General features: G+C 38.5%; 3 protein-coding genes across 8 annotated transcripts; 1 reads left to right on the top strand and 2 right to left on the bottom strand.

The window, feature by feature from the left end:
- Positions 1 to 27: 27 nt before the first annotated feature.
- Positions 28 to 4,704, bottom strand: LOC107270262. The gene is made up of 5 exons (XM_025087669.1): positions 4,615 to 4,704; positions 1,643 to 2,386; positions 1,096 to 1,542; positions 738 to 1,001; positions 28 to 611 (listed from the first exon to the last, which is right to left on the bottom strand). Exons 2-5 carry the CDS (start codon positions 2,362 to 2,364, stop codon positions 449 to 451), a joined length of 1,596 nt encoding a protein of 531 aa, XP_024943437.1. The 5' UTR covers positions 2,365 to 2,386; positions 4,615 to 4,704; the 3' UTR covers positions 28 to 448.
- LOC107270266 (tumor necrosis factor receptor superfamily member 14) lies at positions 4,574 to 12,893 on the top strand. 5 transcript variants are annotated; one of them, XM_025087675.1, is made up of 5 exons: positions 4,574 to 4,706; positions 5,719 to 5,976; positions 6,083 to 6,529; positions 6,728 to 7,111; positions 11,803 to 12,893. In XM_025087675.1, the coding sequence occupies exons 4-5, from the start codon at positions 7,046 to 7,048 to the stop codon at positions 12,277 to 12,279; spliced, it is 543 nt and encodes a 180-aa protein (XP_024943443.1). In that variant the 5' UTR covers positions 4,574 to 4,706; positions 5,719 to 5,976; positions 6,083 to 6,529; positions 6,728 to 7,045; the 3' UTR covers positions 12,280 to 12,893. The 5 variants fall into 5 exon arrangements, with proteins under 5 accessions (XP_024943443.1, XP_024943442.1, XP_024943444.1 ...); XM_025087674.1 differs by having other exon boundaries at positions 6,083 to 7,111; XM_025087676.1 differs by lacking the exon at positions 4,574 to 4,706 and adding an exon at positions 5,468 to 5,585 and having other exon boundaries at positions 6,083 to 7,111.
- A 1,212-nt stretch (positions 12,894 to 14,105) lies between these two features.
- LOC107270261 (AP-2 complex subunit alpha) lies at positions 14,106 to 24,264 on the bottom strand. Of its 2 annotated transcripts, XM_015745109.2 has the most exons (14): positions 24,095 to 24,264; positions 23,125 to 23,213; positions 21,698 to 21,909; positions 21,013 to 21,206; positions 20,497 to 20,728; positions 20,301 to 20,409; positions 19,568 to 20,211; positions 19,353 to 19,484; positions 19,053 to 19,250; positions 18,650 to 18,987; positions 18,294 to 18,562; positions 18,075 to 18,219; positions 17,777 to 17,984; positions 14,106 to 17,644 (listed from the first exon to the last, which is right to left on the bottom strand). In XM_015745109.2, exons 2-14 carry the CDS (start codon positions 23,186 to 23,188, stop codon positions 17,567 to 17,569), a joined length of 2,823 nt encoding a protein of 940 aa, XP_015600595.1. In that variant the 5' UTR covers positions 23,189 to 23,213; positions 24,095 to 24,264; the 3' UTR covers positions 14,106 to 17,566. The 2 variants fall into 2 exon arrangements, with proteins under 2 accessions (XP_015600595.1, XP_024943433.1); XM_025087665.1 differs by lacking the exons at positions 23,125 to 23,213; positions 24,095 to 24,264 and having other exon boundaries at positions 21,013 to 21,187; positions 21,698 to 21,835.
- Between the last annotated feature and the right edge of the window lie 52 nt (positions 24,265 to 24,316).

Below are 24,316 nucleotides of genomic sequence, written 5' to 3'. Positions count from 1 at the left end.
AGAAATGGAATCATCATGAACAGTTAGTTTGTTTATCTCGTTGATGACTTGCTTTATTATATAGAATTTTCATCTTGCATTGACACGGGAGAAAAAGTTGCTGTGCTCTTGCTTTTTGTTATCGTGCTATTTAGTTGTAAAAATATTCTATATGTAATATAATTATTATACTTTATATCACAACCTCACGATCATTACAACGTACTACTTATTATTATAGGTCACTGTGTAGGTATTTATTACTAATTAATAAAGCTAACAAAATTAATAACGATATAGCCAGCCAATGCACTCTGCCATACAAATTTTTCTGATCAACAGTTTCAACTTTAGTGCAGTTACTACACTAAACGTTATGTCTCATTAACTTCATTTTCTTTAATCTGTGCGCATCTTCTCGTTGCGCAAGAGAAAGAGGACAAACATCGTGATTACATTTGGCATAGAACTACAAATGTGCTGCAACACGTTCCAATGTAATTTCTGACAATTTCTTAAGTGCTTCGTGCCTTTCAGAATCATAATTCACAGCCTTATCAAGTGCATCATTGAGCCTCTTGTTCATCAATTGCCTTACAGCAGTTATTCTTGACATGAAGTAAAATAGAGACCTGCAACGAAATAACCAGAAATTTATTTTACAGATGGAAAACTTATTGTAAAAGTGCCATTGTTGTTGTTGTTGACGCTATGCAAATTATGTAGACTATATATATATATATATACACACTACGTACTTGTTCAAGTTATGTTTTATCCATTCCATGTAGGACATTGAGTTGTAGAGTCTCGGCATGGGAACTTCAATAAGTTCCGTAAAATACATCAAGGCGGTTTCGTATGAACTGCCCGGAAAATAGTACTGAAGTCCTGCTAGGATACACCTAAGCATGTGTTCCCATTCTGGATTAATTTCGCGCAGATTAGGCTTCACCCAGAAGTTGATAAAGTCGCGAGAACGTTGTCTGATTTCATCCAAAGAGCCACGACAGAAGTTGTATCTACAATGGGCATAGATAAGTTGATATTCAAATGTAGAAGATTCGATTTTTATATATCTTTTGGATTATTTTTTAAATAGGAATTGAGACGCACTCATCTTGTATACCCAAAAGATAGCCAATTCCTCTCCAGACATGACAAAAGGCTTCGAGATCTTCATCGGTGGCGTAATGAACACCAAAGGATACTGGATGAAGTATAATGAGTCCTACGAATCCAAACTGCGTGGCCGACATATCACTCTGATTGAGTCCTTTGAATTGAATGGATGATGCATCACAATGTTGCCAGAAACACTGTCCAGGAGATGGTACCGGACAGGAGGAGCGGAAATCTTCCAGTAAGATATCCTTAGTTGGACACCAGGCGTTTGGGACGTTAGCCTCTTCATTGATATCTTCCTTATTTATTTTCCAGAGTCTTTGTCTTACGGCACTGTGCATTCTCCTTACTGTCTGAATGTCCTTGTAAGCGGCCGTACCTTTTAACCAAGGATCCTCTGTATACCAGTTTCTGATGCGCACTCCCGTTGAAAGGTATCTTAATTAAAAGAAAAAAAGGTGTGATAGACCAACGCTGGTTCAAGTTTTTCTTTTTATAAAGGAGATCTTGACTGTAAGTGGTGAAGACCACCACTAACCTTCTAAATGCCGTGTAAGGCGTACTGGATTTTCCAGTGACAATCATCGGCTTGAGTCCATCGCGAAAAGAGAACAAAGCAAAGAGTGATAAAAGTTCTGCAAAGTAAACGCCAAACAGATGATCTTGGGCGAATTTTTGTCCTCTAAGAAATTTGTCCATGTCCAACCAAGATGGCCGGTCAGTCTTAGCTCGTCCGCAATCGCCAGGTAGAAGAAATCCTGATAATGATTGTAACAGGTCATGGGGTAGTATCCTACAGGATTTTTCAAGTGTTTCCTTCAGCCATTCGTACTTGGCGGATATTGTTAGGTATTCATAATCCTTAGGAAATTCGATTTTACCAAGAACAATCTTTACCGCGGACTCAAAGTCCTGTATGGCGATATTGTCTTTTTCAGTCATGCACGACTTCATAGGACATTCAAGTTTTTTGCTAATGTCCTCTTCAGTATTTAGATCGAAATCATCCTGAATCTCAAAGTAATCATCATCTTGGCTTATTGCTTCTGGTTCTGAGGTTTCCTCCAAACACTCTAAGGAACCGGTGGACGCACCCAAGAAGCCGCTGTCATTGTCACTATCTCCAGTAAGATATATTTCTTCGGCTTCTGATGCAATTTTACTTTTGTTCTTCATTTTATAATGATTTTCCATGCTTTCATTAATCTTGGATATGTTTTCTAGGTCCACATCATTATGCAGATCCTTTGCTATTTCCATCACCGATACTATAATGAGTATTCTGCAATTTTATGGAAAAGAACTCAATTATTAAAGATCTCGATGGATGGCTACTTTGATCATGTAAGGTAAAATCAATTTTTTCTATTGAAAAAATTTCCATAGCGAAAGTGCGTCTAGGCTGCTTGACCATATAAAAGTTTTTAAGTGATATTATCAAAAGTGGGAGAGAAAAAAATGACTAATTAATCGCATGTCAAGATTTCTCCGGCTCAATGTATGAAAAAACAAACCGACTTTTATATCCTACGTCAGTAGCGCGTATTTCAATTTAATATTCAGTAAAAGAATGATTTGCAATTTAGATATTAAAGTCTGTATCGTTAATAGAAGTTATAGCAAGTTACACTGTTTCAAGAAATGAATCAAAAGCCATGCATTTTATTATCAGATAAAAATTAAAATTAAAAATATTAAAAAATACACTAAATATTAATGGCTGCATGCTCGATTCATTGCAATACGACTTGTGTGAAATTAAATTGAAAATAACGAAATGACTATTGTATTATATACAAAGGATCGATAAGATATTATCAGTCTTTATGAACTATGTGAATTAAATAATAAATCGTCTTACAGAAAAGCGCCAACAGTTTCTAAAGGGGTAACTAGTACGAGGCACTCGCTAAATTAACACTGACGCTACTTCCGCAGCTGAAAAGTCTAGCAACTTATACATTTTACCCCTTCCAAGAGAACATACCAGTGACGCGAACGCAGCTTCATTCCGAGTATAGCAAAGATTAGCACAGCAGAATACTGGAATAGCAACTCAGCGATAGACATTATTTCCTTCGTCGCAATATAATAAGAGAAATCGCATTGAAACAAATTCTTTGGGTCGACGTAACAATAAATAATCGATCAATTTAGATAAAATTTAATCATTGCGCAACGAAATACTTGATAAGAAAAATATCACACGTTTAATCATCAAAAAATCGGACTCAAAATACGTGTACCAGAATATCTAACAGTGAAGAATTTTCGTGGTACAGAAACTTGAAGAACGTAATAACAGTTCTATTCAAGAATGATTTTATCCTATGGAAAATTAACAGGGATCCAGACTGACCATTCTGATGACAAAACAACCCATAACATACAAATTTTGCAAAACAACAGACCACACTAAATACAAACCTATAAAGTTTTCCTCTTATTTATGGATAACTATAATTTTGTTTGTTTTTCATAGAACATAACGTGACAACGCTATACGTCGATGCACCGTTACAGTCCACAATACAACGCGGTATAACGATTGGCCGAAAGACCTTGGCAATTCAATTGAGACCGGTATCAAGCGTTCTAAGAAAAGCAAATATGGAATTGCAAACTTGAATTGGCTAGATAAAAAGAGCATACGTGCATGAAGGTCATGTGCACTTCCGCGAGGTGTTAAAACCAGATATTTGCTATTTGTAAATAATCGCATCTAATTCTATGTTAACATTTAATGGTGCAACCTTATATCATAACCTAGGACAAGGAGTCCTTCAATAACACACATTGAAAGCTGTTATTGCACGAATATTAATTATGTCATGTAACTTTATTTATTTTGATCCAAATTGGACCTGAGGTTCCTTAGGTTTTCATAGTGACCAACCGTATACAAAAGAAATACACCAGTAATTGCCTAATTATATCACATTGTTATATAACGTATATGAGGAACTTACAAATTCACTTAGTATTATCTTTCAGAGCATGCTCGTCTTCTCCCTGAGATAGTTTCAGTGAAGAAGTTTCAGAAAATGAATCATAATCCACAACCAACTAAGATCAGCAATCATATGACAGACTTCGGAATTCTCTGCTATTGACTATAGCTGCGACGCACATGCGCAACTTACATTGATCGTTCATCCGTCAAGTTACAAGCATGCGCTAGCAAGAGTCTGCCAAAATTAGAATTAACTATGATGCCTTTGCATCCTTCTATCTATTCATTGTTATGAAATTATTTTAAAAGGTAATGAGAGACCTCATAAATTATTTGAAACTTTGTAACTCAGGCAGATTATACCTATATACAATGATTTTAACACAAGTATTCATTCACTGAAGATGTTTCGTAAGATGTTCGTTTACTAGTGGATCTACCCTACTATGACCAATAAACCTAGGATATTAATTATTGTAATGAATTTGTATAGAAGCGCCTGTGAACCAGACAGTACGCAACACCGATACGGGACTGGTTATCTCATTTCTACCTACCTGATAATGCTGTTCAGCTCCTGGATTCCGGCATTCCTTCGTACAATCAAACGTTTCCGTGCCGCGGCAGTGCGATCTAGTGCTTCAATAAGGTATTATATAGAAACAAGTATTTTGATCCTGTAATACATTATGGGAAATGTATCGAGCGGTGGCGCCGCCACCAGTATGTCTAACGTACTATCAGGATATAATAATGTATTCATCCTAACTTTGATCATATCCCATCTCAAGTAAGACATCTGAAGTTTGTAACTTAAAATTGCGTATTTTTTAAATGTTTTCTTTCTCAAATTCCATGGAGTCTATAACGCATCCGACAATCTGTTCATGGGAGCGCGAGCGTGCTCATAAATTAACATGTTGATGCTGTGAACCGGGAGGGACCTACCTCTCAACTTCTAATTATAGCTTCATTAATTATACCATCCCCTGACAGAATTACATTGCATCCTATCATTCGTTCATCTCCGTAATGTGATTTTCAATAGGTGCATGGGAAATAGCATGAAATAAAGGAATAGAGAATACGTTATAAGATGCTTATAAAATACTTGTGCACCTGTTATATCCGGAATATTCACTACTCTAAGTGCAGGATGTACTTGGATATAGTATATAGTATATTCTTTTTTCAAATTAGTCACGTGCACCTAGTGGCAGGAACTAGGCAAAACCAGTACACGTGGTGCATAAGTACACGGGAAAGCTCTAGTAGTGAAAAGCCATAAATGTTGGTACGATATTTAGATGTATGTGTAGATGTAGAATGTCTACTTGATATAGGGCGTTATAACTAGATGATATAACATTCAGGGCGTGGGCGGTTATTTATGTATGGGAAACTCGAGGCTCCAGAGCGGATTCTGCCGGTGAACGTTACTATCTCTTGCACAACGCGATTAAGGATACCATCTCTGCTGACTTGGACTAACGGGCTTACTTTCTTTGCCATGGATTGGAAACAAGAAGTATTTAACTATTGCGCTTGTGCTACCTGTTGTCGTTTTGATTTTCTCTAATGGCACCAAGACCCACACTAGATACGTATGCGAAACCATTATTTTGCTGGTATTACTCTATATTGTGTATTTCGTATTACAGGCATGTTTCAAGTCATAGGAGATTTCGAGGATTCGACTGCGCATATCAAAAGAGAAACAGTATTCATCCCATTATGAGTATGCAATGTGACGACGGCCGGCTGTCGCGTGCCGGCTCCACACCTGTCTCCAGAGCACTGGATACTCGCCATCAGGCACGAAGAAACTAACCAAAGGAGGCTGTCAGCTGCCGACGGACAGCTGATGCAGATGATCCGGGTTTGAATTTCAGCTTTTGGTCTATACTGTATAGACAAAGGTATATACAGAAATATTTAATCAAACTTTGATTGGATATTGTTGTTCGTGCTGCTTTTGTAGTTTGAAATTATAAAATTATAGAGTCTTTGCTGTTATTCTTACAGGGAGGAAGATAAGCGTGGTCCTAAGGGTCTTCATCTCTTTACGGGGTACCTGAAGGACAAAGGGTGCAGAGATGACGTATTTGCTTTTGACTTTTCTTTCGGATCGGATTACCTACTTTTGTTTCGTACCATGATCAAAGACCACACAAGATGTACTGAGCATAATTCAGTAAATTGGTCCATAAGGGACCATCATCCGTGCTTCAAAAGCCACGAATGTAAATTCCAGAAAATCATTCCTCTCGGTATCACAATATTAAATGATGATATTCTCGACGGAGTCATTTTAGCAGATTATATGGAGGCGTATCTTCTGCAAGGGGTTGCTCGAAAAGTGGTGGGAGCATTTGAACAACCCACGTGATGGTGGTGAACCTCGTGCTTGCCTCGCAGCTGGATACTCATTTCATTCTCGAAAGGAACGCCGGTGTGTTTACTTCGCATTCGGTTAGTAGAACATCGCTCAATAACAGTGAATACTATCCATGAGTAATTGTAATAAATTTATAAGTCTTAATTAACGAAATAATAATTATACTTAAAAGAAATTGTGCCGGAACTAATATCGTTTTGAATAAACGATCTTTAATCGATATTTATAAATTGCGTTCAATTCACGTGGAGTGATCGACCGATTTTTCACAGTCACGAACGAGTACACTTCGGATCGGGTCGATCACTTCCATGTACTATTGTCGTACCGGAAGTGACCGAGCAGAGTTCACCAGTCCTGGACGCACCGACGACGAGGAGAAGGATTGACTTGGATATAGGACATTTCCTTTTCTCTATACTGAAGATCTTCCTGGAATTTTGCACCGTATTGGATCCTCCACGTTAATAACAGACGTCGCAGTGCTATCGGAATATTTCGCTTCGGGGGACCATTGTAAAGCACCACTATAATTCTCATCGGGAGAATTATCATCCACAATAAATAACAGAGGAAGATCAATCTTCAAGATGTTCCTGGACTCTCGACTACCAATCATCTTACTTGTTGCGTGCACGCTGGCGGCTATGATGCAGGTAAATAATTTTATAATCTTTATCCTTTGTTTTTCATTAATTCTTTCTTTTTTGAAAAAAATTGTACTTTATGAAGCGTTCGTTTCCTGTATCATTGATCGGTATGCAATTTATTATAGCTCGAAGTGTACATCAGTGTGATGTATTAGTTGGGTATCGATGGACCTGTTTATTATTAATTTTATTGCAAATATATGATTCTGCTAATCGGTACTGTTATACGGTTCCGTTCATTCCGGAAATTAGCAGTAACCTAGCCAGTTGCGGTCAGACCGACATTTAATCGATTTTTACGCTCGACCACGTTTGATCAGTGATCGTTAGTCATTATTTGTATACAGTACAATTTTCTATCACGATGACTTTTATCACTTCTTATCAGGATATCCAAAGATGAAGCACCCCTTTGACTCTTTTCTCGAAATTTGTTGAAATTCCATGAATAGCAGTTATGGCACGACGCTGAAAGAGGATGAATTGCGTAAGGTGGTATCACTGGATAAGAGAGGATGTAATAATTTCCGACTATTACATTCGAAAGTCCTTGATTGAACTGCACACGACATACTACGATGGTGACAGTCGAAGTCTATTAAATTAAAAAAAAAAATACATAGAAAAAGCACAATTAAGGAGAATTTGGAATGTATAGTCGCATTGAATATTAATATCTCGACACAAGAAATGACTGTACACAACCGACTATTAGTTTATAGTGTTCAGTATGCCGGACACAATTCATCCTAATGCAGTGTGAAATTCTACGCAATGGCGTCGGAATGACATACATAAGTACTAAGCATATATATAACAATTTACATTATACAGAAGATTCATATACGTATGTATTTGCTCATGAATAAAAGATGAGCGCAATACGAAAGGTCCCTTTTACAAGCGTAACAACACTTTGGACGTGTGAGAGCTGTAATAACGGCCTACAATTAAAAGTGCAAAGTGGATGGTGTAGGTTTGGTGTGCTGCCTTTGAGAAAGATACTTGAGAACAATGCAGGTTTCACAGGAGAGAGATGAACAGAGCATTTTGAGAAGCAGATAATAACAGGAGCATGGTGTACCGTGGATTTTATCAGAAAGTAACTACGCGACTTTGAAGAATTGTTTGATAAAAAGGTCAGCGACAACTGGCGATATAGAGGGAAGTAAGCAGGGGAGGAGCAGTAGGGTATATAGACGGTTAAATGCTATAAATTTGCATTGCATTGTTGGGAGAGAATAGATAAGAATCGGTTCACATGTGTTTATCCCTGGATGCGTGTTACACATGGGGTTGACTTGATGATCAGGGTTGGTCAAAAGGCTGGACTAATAACGCGTATAAGTCGTGGGAACCAGGGAATCCTGGCAGCCGTTGTTGCTTGCCTATTGTTTGCTTCTGATTCTGGAGTACATACGTATGTGGTGTATAGTCTCGTAGAGAAGTGCGAATAATTCTGTGTAGATGCGCGAATATATTAGATCCACACGTGCTGAGTGAATTTGAGTGTATACTCTGTGCTGTTGCATATGTCAGTATGCTGCATATAGTACATAGTACGTGTATATCCACTGCCGGAGAGAGTTATTCAGTCCAGTGGGCTATTTCGTGGCTCGTGAGACCTCTACCGCTGATTGCAAACTTTGTAGAGAAGAGAAAAATCACCGCGGGAGTTGGAGCAATTTTGAGATGCTGAATAGTCTGTTTTGAAAGGTATGATTGCGATACACTGATAATTTGTCTCTGAGAGAGATATTATTTTATTTGGACTCGCGTATATTTAACTGATAGAAGCAATTGTACCAGTTAACAATTTAACAGGTTATATACGTGGACCTGGGACAGATGTCGGATGATTATTTCAATGGAGGGTCAAGGTGCAGAATCATATCCATCATGTTATAGAATTTTGAGGAAGTAAAAGGTATGATCACTTTAAGAGGATTCGTCAGATCCTGCTGAGATAACCTTAAGTGTGACCGGGCTGCACTCACTAGCCAAAGGAAAAGGATAATGATTTCTCGCTGCAATTAGCTCAGGAAGATTCCCAGCGGATAGCTCGCATCGCAAGGGCTCCTTGTTATTACCTTCGCGACGTTCCCAGCCTTGCCATCATCCTTTGGACAGGTACTTCGTATACCCACTTACCTACCTTACTGAATGTTCATAGTCTTTTTGATCCTCAGATCTGGAGGTACTTTTTCCTCACTTCCAATACCCTGACTGTATTTCCAGGAACACGAACATCGACATTAACTACCTTTGGACTACATCCGTCGCCCTTGTTAATACTCTTGGAAGAGCAACATCCTCAGGGATAATTATTCTGGTGCTCTTTGATAGTCCTACGAGGATTAACTAACGTGGCAGCTGTTGCCGCCGTTGCTGTTGCTGCCTCCTTCGTTCGTTCCCCTTCATATTTCTGACTTCCTATAGGAAGTGAATGGAAGGGAAGTTTCAAAGCGGAAATCGTCGTACCGTAACTCCAACCATACATATACGATATTGTGAACTATATGGGAATGTTGGAAGTAAACGAAAAATGATATCAATAGACGGCTCTGTATTAATGATACTACACATAGGGAATGTTAAAAGGAACAAGTATTATTCGTTTAAGTGAGAAAAATCAGCACTGTTCGAATTTCTATTTCCTGCGTGGAAGTACTAGCTCTATAATTTCATAAGGCGATAGGTAGCGACTGCATCTGTAGAAGCGCTCTTTGGCTTCCTGGCAATTCCCATTATGTCGATGGAAAATACCAGGACGTCACTGGCTTCGCTATCGAGAGTCGAGTAATGGAAAGTGTGAAATAAAGGGAAAGACAGAGAGAGAAGGAAGAACGACGGTCGCCATAAAGCCACAGCAATTACCATTTCCGTTTTTATTCGACACACAGGATATTCCTATTCATATGCCAATGTTATTTCAGTTCACATATACACACGTTCAAATCGATTTTCGCGTTACTCCCGTTTTCTATTGTCAGTCCGTTCCTTTCGATTCAATCAAAAAAAAGTTCGAGTATGACCAGTTTTTATGAGATTCATTATATTTTATGGACACTTTGATATTCCATAAAGAATATACCGGTACCGCAATACACCTGTTCTCCGATCCAGTTTAACGAAATAAAAGCAAGGTTTTTCTTTCCTTTCTCGCGATGGACACTCGAGGAAATTCCATGGTGTGGTTCATGGCGCGTGACCACCGTTTAAAAGACTCTCGCGGTTATGGCGAGGACGAAATAAATGTAAAAATAAAAAGTCAAGACACTAAGAGCCGTTTCCACGTATCATGGTTACGACCCAGTCGCTCGAGCATCACAATTTTATAATACATAAACGTCCCATTTAAATGGAATGTCTTCTGGATCCTTTTATGCGTATCTATAGCCCTTTACGTAATTTAGATTATATAAATCGGTATCTACATATGTTCATGTAGTAATTTGCGAAAGACATAGGCAGAGAGACCAAAAAGCAGAAAAAATAGTTATGTATGTAAACGGTAGGCAGTTTTCCCCGGGCGAAAGTCAGCTCTCTAGGGTGTAAGGTGAACTTGCAAGTTAACACGGCGAACTAAAGGGCCTAAGGGTCGAATTAACCCGGTCGAATGTATAATTTGCCCTCGTTTGCGGTTACTCAAGTGACCGGCCAATTATTTATTAGCAGGCAGCAGATGGCAGTTTATATACAAGTACATGCAATGCATACCGACCAGCGCGTTACCACTGTATACACTTGGCTAGCTAAGAGATAGGTATTTCTTTTAATTCCTGACCCCATGGTCAAAGGTCTCCCCTAAGTGAAGGGTTGGCAGCCATAAGACTACCAGAGGCTTCATGTTACGTCTCCAATTATATCAATTAGAAATATACTGAGTGCTCGTTTTACATTTAAAAAAGTTTCGAATATGTTTGTTAAATAAGGTGATTTTAATTTACGTAGTAATATTCGATCAGTATGTATAATAGGAAGGCTATTCCTGTGGGCAGGCAGCCCTAAGGCAGATGTGGAACCGGTGTCAGGCCCGGTGTTTCTACCCTACGTTAATTTCTCTCTTATAACAAATACGAGACTGTAGCGTCTCTCCCATCTTTACTCTACCACTATGATCGTCGAGGGTAACACGAGAAATGGGAACAGAAAGCCGGCTGTTACGATTCACCTGACAGCGGTGACCGGCAGCGCGTGCCGGCGTCCTGGCAGCTGCAGCCGGCCTGCCTTTGCCATTTTAATTAATCCAGGGTTACAATGAATTTTTGAACATTGTTCAGATTTTAAATAGGGGTTTTTTGATTGTGCATCAATAATAATTTCATACAACTGCGTTATAATCATACTAAGTTAATATACCGAATAATGTAAGGATTGCAGAGCAGATGGATATCGCGTACGGCATTATCATTCCCGGTATAAAATATTCCTTCTGAGGGTGAACTTCGGATGTTATATTGTACATCTTTGTTTTTCCCTTTGATATAATGATTTAGTTCGCTTGAATCGTATGGCAGGGAACGAGTGCAAGGTGTTCCTTGCGTCAGCTGGCCCTCGCCTTCCCAGGCACCTGTTACTTTAGAGAATTCTCTTAAGCGCATTTTACAATCCTACAAAGGACTTCTGTACGTAGTAAAAAAAAGTAATAAAATTCTTTGGTTATTTTCTAATGAAAAAATATATTTTGTTTTCAGATGGCAAGTGGCAGGCCTCACATAAGACATCATCGTGGCGGTACTCACTGCAGCAGATGTGGTCCAGGATGGGGAGTCAGTAACCGCTGTACCAAGGGAAAGGATACGGAGTGTGGAAAATGTCTCCGTGGTACTTACAGTCCTCATCACAGTACTCAGCCGTGTTGGATCTGTTCACGTTGCGGACCTGGACTCTACGAGGCTCATCCTTGTACTTCAAAGATGGACACAGTCTGCGACTCTTGCCATAGGCAGGCCCAAGACAATCCTGATTACCGTCGTAAATGTCGCGGACATAGCTTCTTCCTGGCGCCGGAAGATGCACGCAACACCGGCGAAGAGAGTGTCCTAGTGAATGAACCTGAAGAACAGTTTCGGATGGACGGCCGGGATCTCATCCTTAGGGAGGACGTCGAAGCGGCATTGGAAGACGTTGATGACGTCGATGAAGAATTGGCTGGCATGCAAAGACTTTAAAGACATCATCGTGATCCTCAGGCTGAAAGTAATCGACTGTATATAGAGGAACGACGGAAGATGGAGGGAAAGAGATAATTAAGCGGATAGTGAGGGTAGGACAAAAAATTAATTAATTTCAAACTGGTGTGAGAAGCTGTAGGATAAACGTTAAACTAGTCAATCTTCGAGAAAGATACTGAATGAAACTCCCAGTATAATTATTCATTCTGTGTAACGTGTGTCCTCAACGTTTTTCAACCTGGAAATGCATGCGCAGATACAATCCTTTTTTTTTTCAAACAGCAGTGTATATGTATTTTATTTCAATATCGATTACAGGTGAGATTCGGTAATCTTATATAATTACAAGCCTAGCCGTCCTCTTGATTAATTATCCCTCTCTTTGTTCACTTGTTTTTTCTCCTTTCATAATTCGGAATGCGGATCATACAAGACTAAGCTATACAGTACCATGACCATCATCCTTCTGCTGATGTGCAGAATAAAACAACTTGATACATACTATTAAATTGTTTTCCGGTCACAATATACATACAGAAGCAAACATAGAAGGATAGAAAGAAAGAGAGAGAGAGAGAGAGAGAGAGAGAATTTCCCTGATCATAAATTTCCTTGATCAACGCCTATCCATATACATATATGGCAAACATAGAAGGATAGAAAGAAAGCTGATGTGCAGAATAAAACAACTTGATACATACTATTAAATTGTTTTCCGGTCACAATATACATACAGAAGCAAACATAGAAGGATAGAAAGAAAGAGAGAGAGAGAGAGAGAGAGAGAGAGAGAGAGAGAATTTCCCTGATCATAAATTTCCTTGATCAACGCCTATCCATATACATATATGTATATGTATATCCAAAGAAAAGACTAATTATATTTTGTATGTAGATTTATGCATGTATGTATCTATGTATGTATGCGCGCACGGAAAATGTTTGGGCCATAGAAGAAATTCTCTATTTTCATGGCAGTAGGAAAAGAAATTCACCGTTCAATGTTTACCCAGTGCTTAATTATTAATGACAATATTTGGGGCCATTGCGCTCGCTCCGGACGATCGGAACAATTCGATGAGACGTTGCGTCGACGTCATCTTAAAAATCGAGAGTTTAATGCGATATTATAATTCAATACATCATTGAAAGAACTTTATTAATTGTATAGTAATATTTTTTTTATTGTTTGAAATCAAACAGTCAAGTTCTACTTTTTCTTTACTTATAAATACCGCGAAAAGTCCAGTCTCCAAGTGTTTGTTCCGTTTTGCCGGTTATCGGCTTCGAAGTGCAGTGTTCCTAGATAACCAGGATCCCGACGTGGATGCTCTCACCAGGATATTCCGATACCCGAGAACATCCACTGTGAGGCGAATCCTTGGAAATATATATATACTATATTGATTATATATAAGTATCAGCCAACTGAATTCTCATGTGAGATACCAATTAGCGACATTGACCGAAATGCGTATAAGTATAATCCCTGTACTACAACTGTATACGTATACGTCCTAGATAGATAGATAGATGAATAGAATAGAATTAGAATAGATCGAGAGTTATATAGTTATCTAAGTGCGTGGTGCTTTAAAAAATATAACGAGTAGTCTTATATATGTCACTTTCGAAGTTACACGATTAATCGTACTTAACAAACATAGCTAAGCTAATTAGAATGTCCTGTATACATGCCATAACGAGATAAACTCACAGATTGAGACAGACATAAAACTTTCTCGTATTTTTTCCATTTTCTTTTGTATTTTTATATTCTTTCTTGTCCTATTGTCAATCCACAATTAATAACGATCCTCGTATGTGTTCCAGCTTTGTTTACTATTTTTATTATTAATACGAGTATAAGTTTTAAAAAATGTGATACAATAAGCGACACATTCAACCAACCGCCAATATATTTTAAGCGCAGATCCTTCTTGTAAAGTACCCTTGGTATTTGTATTTCTTATCTTTCGTTTTGTTGCCACTTTTATCATTGTGTCTTTATTATATACGGATTTACTAACAGATCCTTAGTAATAGAGAGTGCACTAAAAGTACTCGTACGCTCTGTCGGCCTTAATTAAACTGATTTTCTCGCAAAGTACGTACTTAGTACAAATTTTGGTGGACCCCGTAATGTAATAATATCATAACGAACGCTCTAAGGAGGATGCACAAGACGAAAGAAAATTGAGGTAAACTGCAAGATAGACATTAAATAATGAGCCGCGATGGACCGCGTATTGTGGTCGTTATTATCTTTCTTTTTCTCTATTCACGGTCCGTTTTAATCTTAAATACATATATATATATATAAATGTCACATTATATACAGCTACTGCCGTAGACGTAACGTTCGAGTGAATTAAGAATTTTTGACACGTCAAAACAATCAATTAACACAGCATTGTTTTGTACGAGAGATATTATATTGTTTCAATAATATATAAATCAATAGTGTCTTACAAACATACATGTACATAGATGCTAAATGATACACAATAATTCAATATTACAGAGGACGTCCGGATACGATCCATTCACAGGAAGTGGAGAGGTTAGTTGGAAAGGAGCGAGTGAGAGGAGCAAGTGGTGAGATATTTTAAATGATTATTTAGAATTTTGAAATTAATAATATCGCGGTGACGGATTACTGTGGATTGAATATTTTCTTGACAATGTGAATGCTCGGTTTCTTCGGACAATGAAATAACAGTACATATATATGTCTATATATGGCTACACAATCAATTAATCATACACGACGATTAATGCGAATGACTCAGTGTCGAGCGTCTCTAACAGCTATTTATCCCCATTTCCGTACATACAAATTAATTACGATTTATGGAATCGTTCGCTGGGGACTATAACTTAATTGGAAGATCCAATAACGCAGGTTTCTCGATCGCAGTTATACTTTTTGTACAACGAATAAACACGAGGCAAAGAATAATCATGCCTAGCTGTCCTGTGCTGGGAGCAATATTCCATTTTTTTTTTCTTTTCATTATCGCGGGTTTTATATAAGATACTTGGAAATCCATGACTGGTGACTTATGACTTCTTGAGTAAACCGCGAGACGAGTATATACTTATTTGTATAATTTTCACAACTTCTAATTTAGCGCACATTCAATTTTTATCAATTTTTGTATATTTTTATTTTCCTTGCCTTAAAAAAAAATCTTACTACGAGCACCGTAACGAAAAGGATACGTCAATTATACGTTTAGAAAAATGTCCTTCTCGTTATTGAGATTCTATTAGACTCGTCTCGTGTTTCATCATCAATTATTTTACTTTCTATTTTCTTTTCTTTCTTTTTATGTTTTACTTTGCGATTTCGTCTGGACACTCGCCAAAGAAGTTCCCACTTCGAGGACAGAAATTGAATGACTAAAAAAAAAAGAAAGACAAAGAGAACTGAAAACGCGCGCATCTCGGCACTTGCCGCGACAGCACCTCCTATAAATACAGGACCCCATTATTATTCTACAAGACGATTGAAATCACGGGAAAACGAAGCGTACCATTTTTGAAATTTACACCACGCAATCTGGGACAAAATATACATCTCGTGCGAGCGCCATAATTTTCGCGTCTGCCAAAGCAAAGAATTGGATAAGCCTGTTATTTTCTTTTCTTATCGGTTCACTCTTTAAACGTAGAGGCAAAAGATCAGAGTCCTCATGGCTGAAAGTACCCGCGACCTTTTAGCATTAACATTGCGACAGGCGGCGTGAATCGAGCTATAACGACTCAATCAATCAAGTATCAATACTTATATACAATTGAATAAAACTTTACAATTTTCATTTCATTATACTTTGTGACTCTTAACGGAGGGTGAGCGCACACGCTGCTTATAACACACACCATATACACATACACACACTCTCTGGCTTCGTGCATCTCGCGTATCATTACTACCTACTATTATTATTATTTATTAGTAATATTATTATTATCATTATCTCATTATTTATTATCATCGAGGAGAAGCTATACTCGATTTTTTGCAGTATCTTGGAAATCTAACTTAATCGCGAATCGTTGCTATTTTGCATTTCTAAGCGCTGCTAAAACATAATTCGGGCCATTTCTCTTCTCCTCCTTCCTTCCCCCCCCCCCTCTCTCTCTCTCTGTCTCTCATCTTCTTAGACCTGTACAGAATACAATAAACGCTACGGAAATGTACATCTTGCAAAGAGGGCGCGTTCTTGTTAAAGCCGGAACTGACTCTTGTTTGTTATTCCTGATTTGAAGCTTTATCAATTACTTATCGTACCTTAGTGTTATAAGTGTCGGCCACAACCAGTCATGGATTTGTCAGTTCATAAATGTCATCGAGAGAGAGGACTGAAACGTGCATGGTATAAAATTAGCATCGACTAAGGGAGGAACAAAAGAGAAAAGATAGTTGGAAGATAAGTGACACTTTGAAATAAGCGGCTAGTTACAAGAAATGATTGTTGAGCTTCTTTAAATATCGGGGAGGTAAGGAGGAAGAGACGAAGGAAGGAAGGAAGAGGAGGCAAGGTGAGGGAGGAAAGGGAAAGTCTACGGCGAATAATTAATATCATACAACTAGTGCACTCAGCGTGCCCAAATCTACGCTCGCCTTCGCAACAAACTCAAACGAAAAAGCAAAACGGAATCACTTAATGCAAATGAGACTAAACATGCTTGGACACTTTTAAACGAGGATCCGACAGTCTGCATAGGACGCAAGTCGATCCGATCGCATATTTGATTATTCTCAATTAATTTCGTCCCATGTTTGGCAAATAGGATCGAGTGTTGCGTCATTTGCCGTCTTAGGAGATCCGTCTAGTATACAGTATAGTATTTGCCATAGTTTTATCGTAGCTTGGTAAACCAATTAAAAGTAATTCTTTGTTTTACCTTCATTTACTAATACTACCCATTGATGCCAATCTATGTTGCCTGTTCTTTTCTCTTTTTTTAGTTTTTTGTTCTATTATGGCTTAGTCCCAAGTCCCAAATCTCATTTAAGTAATATTTCTTCTGTTACAACGCCCTTTCCTTTTCTTAGTTGTTAATACTCCTGATAGAGAGGTGCACGTTGCTATCCTGCTGTAAGAGGCAATACCATTGAGTGTAGGCTTGGGTAGAGCGTTTTCTTCATTTTTAACAATTAATCGTGCTTGAGATTCCTCGGCTGTCACGAGAAATCACGAATATCTGAGCCGTCTGGTTGTACGACCTTAGAGTACGTTTTGGTCGCTGACTTTACAAGAGCTTGCTAGATCGATTAGAACTGATCTACGAGCAAGTCGCAGATCTCTATTGACATCGACTCTTTACTCGAACGCACCGTTAACCGGAACATCTGAAAAATTATATCCAGTCAAACAATCACTCGATCTCATGAGGAATGACAGATTTCCTGATGCATTCCCATAAAAGCTCTAGATAGAATGTGATGCAAATTAATGAGGATGAAATTAATGAAGTATTGTACCTGAGCCTGCTTATTGGGTTCCAAACGTAATAAACAGCCCACTTGCTGGGCTCTCATGTGTACGATTCCCGCACATACAAAATTGTCAGGATTAGGATCTATACCGTCCAAAAGTTGCATACCAAATCCCTGAAGCTTCGTGCGAACCTGAGCCAAGTCCATAGGTTGTTGAGCTTTGAATATCTTTTGCGAGCGTTGCTGATTAGCTCTGGAATTAAAAACAACCAGAAAGAACCCATGAAACTACAGCTGTGCACTTGTTGTATCAACTAGTCAATTTTGTTAGGCAAATACCTACCCTCCTAGATTCTTCCACCTAGCGAAGAAGGATTCACCATTCATCTCCGTAGGTTCAAAAAATTTATTAATTGTCAATGGTAACTTCATTGTTATTTTCTGAGCTACGTTATTATAGATAAACGAAATGATCATACTCGGAGTGTCTGGAATTAAATGATTCATTGTTATTAATAATCGAGAGTAATTCGTTAGACTGCATTATTATTCACTAAGGTACCATTGTAATCGTCGATACACTCTGCGTTAATCATCTGCTGAATTTGTGCACCAGCTTCTAAAACGGGGTCCACGAGTTTCACTTGGACAGCCAACTTCGCCTGGTTCTCTTCTGACCACGACAACTGTGGCTGGAAGCTATGTAGTGCGAATTGCGTTTTGTTCCCGTAAAAGAGGCCAATACGCCCGAGATTCTGTCGAAATTCTGATTTCACACCGATCTGAATGAGGTCGTTCTCAAATAAGACGCCATTATTCTTGCAAACGAATCTAAAGCGTAATAAAATTATTGTATATTTATAAAATTTAATATAAATGTCGTGAGCTGTGTCAGAGACTTTATGGAACATCACATACTTCTTAGGGTTGTAGGTATTTTGTGCACCGTTAGTAGCACCAACGCTGTTCGGAGAGCCGCTGTAGATGTCGCCGAGAACGTCCAGCAAGACACCTGTATTACTCGTAGGCTGAGAAGATGGCGGAGTCGACAGACCAAGAAGATCAGCTGAACTATTATTGACTGCAGCTGATACAGGAGTAACATGCGTATCAGTATGATGATTTGTATTTGGAGCAGGACTCTTGCTTTCCCGGATCTCGTTCTCCGGAACTCGACCTGGTTTCTTCTTCTTTAGGACAGCCAGGATGGAAGACTCTCTTTCTGGGAAGGCTGGCATTTCCTCCAGAACCGTCGCCTGGGACAGAACAGACAATGCAATGAACTCTTCATGAAATTTTTATTTCGTCTAGGACGACGTACCAGGACATCCGTCGAAGCGATGATACTCAGCTGCAGGTACTCCGATGCCCTCTGCTGAAGCTCCGCGTCGGCGCTACGTAGATTACTGTGCTGTCTGAAGACATCCTGGATTTGACTTCGAATTTCCGGGAAAAGATTTACGAATTTTATGTAGGTTGAGAGCAACAATGCTCGTGTCATGGGAGAGCATAGATGATACTGTAATATAAAAAGAGGGTCGAGGATGATAACGATGCCGGTCAATCTTCTCGCACTAGACTAAGATATGCATCTGTGTCATATTTATGTGGATTTACATACTTTGGAATGCAAAAGTTGAAATTGGACTGATGGTGAGGAACGCTGATCACCGGCTATAAGGTTTCCAAACTCACCAAGAATGTAACCACCGACCTTGACCATATTCTCGTGGCACGCCGGTGCCTGGAGAGCCTGATAAAATGTAATAGTATTTATTAGTCAATGTAAAATAGAAAGCTGCAGGATGACAACGAGATGATATTTAAATGGCTCACTTCGAAAACTGTTTTCGCTGCGTATCCTTGTACGTCGTCCCTATTGATGACTATTTGAATGACCCTGTACCAGACCTCCTCAGAAACATAGTCGCCGGCTATCCTTATGAGATTCAGGATGACGTCGACGTACCACGTGTAGTCCGTCGCGTATTTTTCAGCCAAGATGGCCACTTTTAGCACCATCTCTTCTCTAATCGAGTAATCTGCAGTTTCGAGGTAGTTCAACATCTCCTGGACAATTTCCTCGGCGTTGCTCTTATCGCACATAGCATAAAGAAGATCCACTGCCTGTTGTCTCACTGAAACATCCTTTTCCATCTTCATTGAGAGAATCACGACCTCCTGGTGCTTTTTGACGGCCTCATGGGAGAATTCCGAAGTCGCTAAGTGACACATCGACTCCAGTGCCAGGTATCGTAGATTCGTTTCCCGATTTGACAGAAACTGACCCAGCTGGTTACACGCCCTGACCAATAAACTCGGCTCGCTGTCATTGTGGATAATCAAACTGATCGCTTCGAAGAGTACAGCATTTTTAGCATTAGAATGCTGAACTTTTTTCGACTTCGGTGGTTCCTGAGCCTTGTTTAAAATTGTCTCGAGACACTCGTTCAGTCTTCCACGAACGCCAGGATCCTCGGCTGTATACAATATAATGAAAACAATAAATATATATATAAGACCTGATGATCCCTTTTTTTGTGCTGGTAATAAAATATGGGTGATTTACCTGGCGGTGTATAATTCTGTAGTAGTCGCAGTAACTTAACAGAGAGCCAGGGTGCCGGTACGAAGTAATACGTGTAGTCCTGTAAGTCTGTGTAACTCGACGTTACAATCTATGATAAGGAGAGAAACAAAATCCAAGTATAATATTAAATAATTAGCTATAATCGTTAATTCTGATTCGCTATCTCGAAACTTACCCGGCTAAGTCTAGAAACAGCCAGACTCACACAACCCTTATATTCATCAGGATTCCTTTTGACAAGAGCATCTATAAGTGAGGCTGCAGCAGTGACAACACCAAGATGCTGGTCATTAAGAAGGTGTACGATACGGGAAGTCCATTCACCGCCAGGAACCACCTCCGGGGCAGTTCTCAATAACCGCAGAAGACAAAGAGCTGCGCTTTGCTTCACGACATCCATAGTATCCCTAAAGGTAATACATATTTGATTTAATAATAAAGTTAGTTTCTAAAAATATTAGGCCAAGTGTGCCTTTGCTCCCCGTGTAAAATTCTAAAGCCAATTATAAACGTGAAATTTTATTATAAACGCGGCAAAGCTCAGTGTCCCAAGCGTCAGTGTTTACCTAATGTCCAGTCGCCTGATTTCCAATGTGCGATATTTAATGGAATGAAATTATAGTGGGTCCATTAGAAAGTTTCTGAATGTGTGTTGTGATTAGCGACATATTGTCTATATTCTAATACTCACCCCGACACAAGTAACTTTGGAATCTCATTGCCGAACGCTTCAGCCATTTCCTTACTTCCAATATTAGCAATACACTGTAAAGCTAGATTCACATGAATTGGATTGCGCGAGGCAAGATCATTCTTGATACTTTGAATAATTAGCTTTATGAGATCGCTGTTTGTATTCACAAGGACTGAAATGAAGAGATAACCCTAAAAAAAAAGAAAGAAATTGGCAAAACTGTAAAAATCTCCAATAGTCATTGTTAAGTAGATACTTATACGAAAAATATCTTTCTAAGAACAGCCGAGATTTGTCTTTCTCATGGGTTCTAAGCTCTACAGGGTCACAGGTCAATGACTTATGATTACACACACGATTATAGTCCCTGTGTGAACTGTGAAGGATTGAATCATTGAATACAGTAGGGCAATCTGTTGGCCGTACGCTTCTACGAAGGATAAATATTTGTATACGTCTCATTCAAGTATCTTGTAAATTTTCGAAATTTGAATAATAATTCTATTCGGTTTTTTTATATCAATTAGATGCTTAAAACTCATAATAAAACTTTGAGTGTGCAGTAAATAACAATCCAGACCGGACGCACAGCTCTAATAAAAGATTTATCCGATAAAGCGTAATCGTCACAAGGAGATAATACGAGTCAGCCTTAATTCTTAATCCTCCTGATGATACGTACGATTTGTTTCTCTGAGTATTTGTTGGATGACAGTAGATTAACGGCTTCCATGTGGCCGAAGTCAATATCATGCCCAAGAAGGAAAATGAAGAGAAGTTTGCAGACATATTTCTTCTTCTGGTAACCATCGAGAGTCTTATCTCCTTTGAATTTACTACGAATATTTGCCAGTTCCTTGTTTATCCTCTTGATTTCGGCTTCCTTGCTCTTGCCTGTAGATGATTCAATCATTTATTTTATCAATATTACCGTAGCGTTTGCATAAAATGAATTTTTAATCCTATTCTATTATCATATCTGTTTTATCGTCCCTCCAATTTAGTGCATAGAGCTTGATACATAATAACACAGAAATTTAGGATTATGAGCTTGGTACTGAGCGACAAAGTATAATGTCCTCCTATTGCCAAATCTTTATTGATTTTCTGCCAAAGCACCAAGAAGTACATCGTTCATGTAATGTCTTATTCATGAGAAACAAATAGAGTTGAGTATTAATAACGTTATAGTGTTGATTAAGAGTGACTTATGATGAATACTTATTTAACTCTTCAAATTATATTAGGCCAGTCGGTCTCTATTAGATTGTACCATGCTGCTATCTAAAACGTCAAAATGATTATATCATCAAGGACAAGATAATGTGTTGCAATTTGAAGTGCACACTACTAAAATGGCACTATGCCACTTGGCCTAAGAACGAAAATTGTGTGTATTGTCTTGAAAATAAAGTGTAATTTTGTAGACGATTATGTCGTTATAGTGAACGCAGATCAATTCATATTACCATGCAGATTAAATACGATGCTTATGCTTCAGAGCCCATGTTTTAAGAAGTTCATACACAATGTTGACTGTCTAGTTATTTTCCATATAGAAAAGCTCACAGTACGCTATTCACTCTGTTAGTTTTCATGATTTTCTATAGTATAATGAAAATTTTGCATGATTTAAGGGATCAAATTTGTTTTCTTCTTCCATCAGGATTTTCAAATATTTCTAACATATTGTTGGATTCTAGACTTTTTATATGAACACTTTGTATCAATGTTGGAGTAATGTCGTAGGTATCTCCTTTAAATGATAAAAAGGATATAACTATTTTTAATATCATTATGAAACGACTGGATATATTTTTAACCAGAACACCATGAGAATTCACATCAGACTATTATCTGAATGTTACATATTGCTAGTCAAGTCTACCTCTATCAGACAGATAGGCTGGTATCAGAGCTCCGCCCCTGATTCCTTGCTACAAGTGCCATAAGCGTTTTGTGTCTCTCAGTATCAATGGCCCTCTATCTTGCTACTAATGGGAAGTGTATGAGAGTATAGTACATTTGACCACACTGAATGAAGTGATAAGAAGAAAATTTTCAATGTTAAGTTTTAGAATCTATTTAAAGTTCAGGAAATAATCTTACAATTTCTGATATCTGAAATGAACACTGCAAGTCCTCGCATGCCATCCCCACGCACAGCTGGCATCTTGCCTCCTGTTACTTAGAACCACCTGTGAAGTAAATTTACTATAAAGACAATACATATTTTCTGCATGATATATCGAGAACTTAAATTACAAACATATGTTATCAATTATCATGGTAGAGTTGATATAATACAAAAAAATAACTATTGGTCAAACAAATGAATGTCTTGAGATTAAATACGATAACCAGTTAATAACATTTGTTTGAAGCTATGGTATATAAAGAGTGGTTATAAACTATATAGGCTATATTTGTTTGAATTTTTATTATTTGCTTAATCCAACAGCAGTGACCTATAATATTTATATCGCTGTATAACACATGATAATAATATATGATCTTTAAAGAATACTGGGACACTGATGCTAGCTTGTTCCAAAATAATTGACTAAAATTTAATTACTACATTGCAACTGAATAAGTGAATTGAGATATCAATGCCGTAAGTAAAAATTGGAGCCATCAAACCACCTTACATTATGTAGTCTCATATAGGCCAATAAGTATGATGGTTGACTACATGCATCTTGGAAATGATAAATGATAAATGAAAAAGCCGGTAACTGAAGCTACATAATTTGTCCTAGATTTGCTAATACGCAAGATTTTGACAGGCCGCGGATCCGCTATCAGCCCTGCTTCGTTAGGATGGGTAGGAAGTAATTTCGGAAAATGGAATCATGTAGGGAAAGTACGAGATTAACAAGCAGTCATCGTGATAGCAGAATGTTGTATAAAAATGTAATCGGATTTGGAAAGTGCTGTAAGAATGAAAAGGCAGGAGACGATCCGTGGCAGAACGGTTTTGAGAACGGGGTCCTCCCTAAGGTCTTTCAAAAGCTTTTTCTTATTGCAAATGGATCCTGAGTGCTCGCCGGGGAACTCTGGATCATGCAGTACGTACCGATTTAATAGAGGGTTGTGATCACGGATGGCTCAGTCACGGAATGACACGGGAGGCGTGAACTATTCGCGAGTCGATGCCAGTGATTTTGTGGCTGTCGCCATTTGCAACCGCTGCTGACTAGCTGACGGCTGTTCTTCCAGTACTACCACTTGATGGCACTAGTGAAGCGCCGGCGCATTCACTCCTGGTGCTCTTGGTGCATGCTTGTGCACGCGCATT

This window comes from Cephus cinctus, unplaced genomic scaffold (genome assembly GCF_000341935.2).
Source record: "Cephus cinctus unplaced genomic scaffold, Ccin1 Ccin1_scaffold0715, whole genome shotgun sequence".
In the NCBI taxonomy this organism is placed as follows: Eukaryota; Metazoa; Arthropoda; class Insecta; order Hymenoptera; family Cephidae; genus Cephus; species Cephus cinctus.
This window is presented reverse-complemented; position numbering and strand designations above follow the sequence as displayed.

Bases quoted from the DNA above. Each gene is read 5' to 3' on its own strand.
- LOC107270262 (XM_025087669.1), bottom strand. From the start codon at position 2,364: ATGGAAATAGCAAAGGATCTGCATAATGATGTGGACCTAGAAAACATA. The intron at 1,543-1,642 runs GTTAGTGGTGGT...CTTTTAATTAAG, and splicing joins CCTTACACGGCATTTAGAAG to ATACCTTTCAACGGGAGTGC. The intron at 612-737 runs GTACGTAGTGTG...ATTTCGTTGCAG, and splicing joins ATAAAACATAACTTGAACAA to GTCTCTATTTTACTTCATGT.
- LOC107270266 (XM_025087675.1), top strand. From the start codon at position 7,046: ATGTTCCTGGACTCTCGACTACCAATCATCTTACTTGTTGCGTGCACG. The intron at 7,112-11,802 runs GTAAATAATTTT...TTTTGTTTTCAG, and splicing joins CGCTGGCGGCTATGATGCAG to ATGGCAAGTGGCAGGCCTCA.
- LOC107270261 (XM_015745109.2), bottom strand. From the start codon at position 23,188: ATGCCAGCTGTGCGTGGGGATGGCATGCGAGGACTTGCAGTGTTCATT. The intron at 21,910-23,124 runs GTAAGATTATTT...AATCATCTACAG, and splicing joins CATTTCAGATATCAGAAATT to GCAAGAGCAAGGAAGCCGAA. The intron at 18,988-19,052 runs GTACGTCGTCCT...GTTCTGTCCCAG, and splicing joins TCGCTTCGACGGATGTCCTG to GCGACGGTTCTGGAGGAAAT.